The 4,696-nt window shown below is 40.2% G+C and overlaps 1 protein-coding gene across 1 annotated transcript; it reads left to right on the top strand.

Moving 5' to 3' along the window:
• The first annotated feature begins 4,202 nt into the window (after positions 1 to 4,202).
• On the top strand, positions 4,203 to 4,693 carry LOC108518078 (40S ribosomal protein S17). The gene has a single exon (XM_017856224.1). It carries the CDS (start codon positions 4,239 to 4,241, stop codon positions 4,644 to 4,646), a length of 408 nt encoding a protein of 135 aa, XP_017711713.1. The 5' UTR covers positions 4,203 to 4,238; the 3' UTR covers positions 4,647 to 4,693.
• Positions 4,694 to 4,696: the final 3 nt, after the last annotated feature.

The following is a 4,696-nucleotide window of genomic DNA, read 5'->3' as shown; positions in this document are numbered from 1 at the left end:
TGCTTTTGTTTTTGTTTTTTCATTTTTTCAGGGATTGAGTGGAGGTATTAGAGAAAGGTAAATGGTTTGGGAAATGTTTTCTGGAAAAGATAGGAACTGAGTTGAGTTGCAAAGATCACAAGACAAAATGTGAGGAGGTGCAGTTCTGGTAGAAGAAACCTCAAATGAAAAGGTGAGACTGTGGCAGGATCAGAGACTGGCTGATGTCTGGTTTGGCCAGAGTGTGAAAGGGTGGTGAGACACCCAACTAGAGGGTTGGGCAGGGCTTGGTGACTCCTTATGTTCCAAAGCCTCAGTCTCCTGGGCACCCTGCCCCCTTCGCCTTGGCCACACTTTGTGAACAAGCAGAACTAGATCTTTCTGCCTGGGCCAATGTTTTATCCTTACCTAGTTAATTAGGCTTGAACATTAGTCTCTCTCTGGAAATAGTGAAGAAGAAACACCAGGAGCATTTTGCAAGGGTCATACATTGCTCAATGTTTGCGTTTTTTAAAAAAACACTGGTGTCAAAACAGCATGTCTAGCAAAGTTGAGGGAAAAGTGAAAACTAATGATGACTTATCAAAACAAGATGTGATGGTGTGGGAAATGTTATTAACTTCTACGGCATTTGTAATTTTCGTCTTTCTCTTCTGTTATAACATATGTTTAGCACTATATAGTAAATATGGAATAAAACAGATATAAATAGCTTATTTGTAATCTAAGAAGAGGCGGAAATGTTTATATAATAAAGTTGGGCACCTACTGTGTTCCAGGTGGCAACATATGTTATTTCTCTTAATCTTCACAACAATACTATAATACTATGGTATACACTCTGATGATTTTAATGTGCATCTTGCTGAATTTCACAATGTTTATTTGCTCATCTATGATCACTCGACTAGCAATTGGTTATTTTGAAATTCAAATCTGGTTTGACTTCAACATCTATTTTGTTTCAATTTACCACACCTATAGATAGGTACTCACAGATAAACAATAATTATGATGCAGTTATGGCAGATTCACTGTGGGAACAGACAGGAGGGAGCATCTAATTCTGTCTTGTGGACATCAAGGGTGGCTTTGGAAGGAGCTGATACTTGAGTGGTGATTGATGAAAATGATCTCATTTTCTAATAAGGTTAATAACAGGCAATGCATGAAACATATTCACAAGTAAGAGAAATATTAATAGTTTGTAAAACACACGTATTTCATCCTAATAAGCTCTCATTAGGTTTCTGTAACCTTTTATTAAATGTTCCACACTAATCACATTGATAACAAACAGAAATTCTTTTTTTTTTTTTTTTTTTTTTTTTTTTTTGGAGACGGAGTTTTGCCCTTGTTGCCCAGGCTGGAGTGCAATGGCACCATCTTGGCTCCCGGCAACCTCTGCCTCCTGGGTTCAAGCGATTCTCCTGCCTCAGCCTCCTGAGTAGCTGGGATTATAGGTATGCACCACCACGCCCGGCTAATTTTGTATTTTTAGTAGAGACGGGGTTTCTCCATGTTGGTCAGGCTTGTCTCGAACTCCCGACCTCAGATGATCCACTCACCTCGGCCTCCCAAAGTGCTGGGATTATAGGCGTGAGCCACCGCGCACAGCCAACAAACACAAATTCTTATACTTGCTACCACAAACATCATTAGTCATATTTATTAAATGGTGATTATTTATTAAATTAAATTAAATAATTAAATCTTCATTAAATCATTAAAACCTTCAGCCACTTACATGATTATAGTTTGGTGCTGTTTTTGCCAAAACACTACACATTCTACATAGAAATACGTCTAAAACTTTTTTTATAATTCTATAAACTACACGAATGGTTATACAGTTGAGTTGACTAAATTCCTCCCGCATAATTATTTCAATTACATAAAATATTACTTACATAACTGGAATGGTATTATAGCTATAAAATACTAAAGTCTGTAATTACATAAAATTACATTCAGTAAAAAGAAAGGCCTAAAATTTTAGCAACATACTCTCTAGAGAAAAGCTGAACAGTTGTGTTCCTATAATTTTAAAATACAATTGTAAAATAAAACTAAAACAAAATTTTCAAAATTTTGCTGTCTCAAAAGACATTAGTCAAATTTTAATAAAAACATTGGTTTGTTTTGCATACACTCCGATGAGGTGAACTAATATTATCCTCTTTTAAACCAACTTTTGTTCGCAAATCTTCTCTCCAAGAAGCCCCCTAAACAGATCTCACTTTCCTTTTGGTAATGCTTACTTACGAATTGTTAGCAACTTACTTATATTGTTACAGGTAGTTAGATAGGCATGAGTGGGGCAGGAGAGGGCTCTTCCCCCACCCACTAGGAATGTCCGGGGATGGTTTGACAATTATCACACTGACTCTCTAGCAATGATAATTCAGCAGCCAGTGCCAGGGAGAGACAACCTCCTGATGATCCACAGCTGTTAACATTAAAGTGTTAATTGAATGTAGATGCCAGGGAAAGCAGCTTCCTGGGCATGTACACAAAGAGACAAGTTGGCGGAGTATGACCTTCCGGAGCACTCCACCGGAAAAAAGGGAAGGCAGGATCAGAAGGGCCTAGGTACAACTTCCTGAACTCTCTGTGCGCTCAATTCCCAGAAGTAAGGAGGGCACTGCGCATGCGGGAAGCCCACCCTAAGGGAAGAACTACGGGAACGGGAACGTGGCAAGCCTGTAAAGCCCTAGGATCAAGGTTAAAGCTCTCTTTTTGACCTTCAGGCACCCTCTTGGGTTTTTTACAAGTGAATTTTCTTTTCTGTTTTAAAGAGTTTTAAATAAACTTCCACTCCTGTGCTGAAACTTGCCTTGGTCTTTTTTTCTGCTTTATGCTCCTCAGTCGAATTCGTTCTTCTGAGGACGCAAGAATTGAAGTTGCTGCAGAAGCCTATGGATTCACCACTAGTAAATCGGAGTAACGGCTGGGAACAATAGGTTGCCTTAGAAGCTTGGCAGGTTGTTTTTGTTTTTTTGTTTTTGATACGAGGTCTCACTTTGTCGCCCAGGCTGGAATGCAGTGGTGCAATCTCGGCTCTCTGCAACCTCTGCCTCCCGGGCTCAAGTGATCCTCCCACCTCAGCCTCCCGAGTACCTGGGACTGCAGGCATGCACCACCACACCCGGCTAATTTTTATTTTTATTTTGTATTTTTGGTAGAGTTGAGGTTTCACCATGTTCCCAGCTGGTCTTTAACTCTTGAGGTGAGGTAATCCGCCCACCTCAGCCTCCCAAAGTGCTGAGATTACAGACGTGAGCCATCGTGCCTAGGCTTGCAAGTCGTTTTTTGCTCAACAGAAAAAGCTATTCAAAAATGTCCAGGACTCTGTTATTTACTCAGCAAGCTTACAAAGCCATCTTTGATTGACTGATTCTTTGACAATGACTATATGGATGACACAGGAAGGATGCAATTCTGGCCTTGCAGAGAAAACTTGCAAGGAAAGGAACATGTTTGAATTTCAGATGTGTTTCTCAATGAATCACGTAAGTTCGCTGTTTATATTCATTAAAGAGTACATTTTAAATGAGGATAAAATTACAACTTTCATGCAATGTAAAATAAACATGTGTCAAAGATTTTATTTAACACAGGAATTAATACGGTGATAAATAGATGTTGCAAGGAGTTCAAAAGAGAACCACACATTTATGGTCAAATAAGGAATGTGAAATGCATTTACAAACAAATGCAAAACTGGCAAAACTGGTCAATATCCACACAAACCCAATTTGCATTTTCATGGACAGAGATTATTTGCATTCCGATCAATTTTCTCCAATGTAACTTCTGTGTCTAAAGAGTTGTGAAATAGACCAGTCAGAGGCAAAGGCACAGATAACCCAGATGGATGAGCGAGACAAAGTCTTTCACCCTTTTTCTCTACATGTTGTTTCTTTATCAGGGTGATTTTGGTGAATCTGGCACCTTTTTAATGATTAATAAATCAAGATCCAGAAATTAGTGAATAAAATTAAGTACTGGGGCTGTAGGGGAAAACATTTCTCTCTACTCTGCATATCTTTTAGCTGGGGCAGATTCCTGCAACAAAAGACTGATTAACGAGGGAAAAACAGATGTTTCATAACATGTATATCTTCTGTATACCTGGGAGAAACTTAGAGAAATGAGCAAATCTCAAAGACATGGCTTGGAATTCAGGCTTAAATTCTATCTTCCACTGAAACAGAGACAGAAGGGTGAGGGGGCTCTTTTACCAAGGACCCGCCAACATGGGCCGCGTTCGCACCAAAACCGTGAAGAAGGCGGCCCGGGTCATCATAGAGAAGTACTACACGCGCCTGGGCAACGACTTCCACACGAACAAGCGCGTGTGCGAGGAGATCGCCATTATCCCCAGCAAGAAGCTCCGCAACAAGATAGCAGGCTATGTCACCCATCTGATGAAGCGGATTCAGAGAGGCCCTGTAAGAGGTATCTCCATCAAGCTGCAGGAGGAGGAGAGAGAAAGGAGAGACAATTACGTTCCTGAGGTCTCAGCCCTGGATCAGGAGATAATTGAAGTAGATCCTGACACTAAGGAAATGCTGAAGCTTTTGGACTTCGGCAGTCTGTCCAACCTGCAGGTCACGCAGCCTACAGTTGGGATGAATTTCAAAACGCCTCGGGGACCTGTTTGAATTTTTTCTGCAGTGCTATATTATTTTCAATAAATCTGGGACAACAACAA

The sequence above is a fragment of the Rhinopithecus bieti genome, unplaced genomic scaffold, assembly GCF_001698545.2.
Source record: "Rhinopithecus bieti isolate Rb0 unplaced genomic scaffold, ASM169854v2 scaffold_1295, whole genome shotgun sequence".
Taxonomy (NCBI): Eukaryota; Metazoa; Chordata; class Mammalia; order Primates; family Cercopithecidae; genus Rhinopithecus; species Rhinopithecus bieti.
Note: the sequence above shows the minus strand (reverse complement) of the source record. Positions and strands in the feature narration are given on the sequence as shown.

Bases quoted from the DNA above. Each gene is read 5' to 3' on its own strand.
- LOC108518078 (XM_017856224.1), top strand. From the start codon at position 4,239: ATGGGCCGCGTTCGCACCAAAACCGTGAAGAAGGCGGCCCGGGTCATC.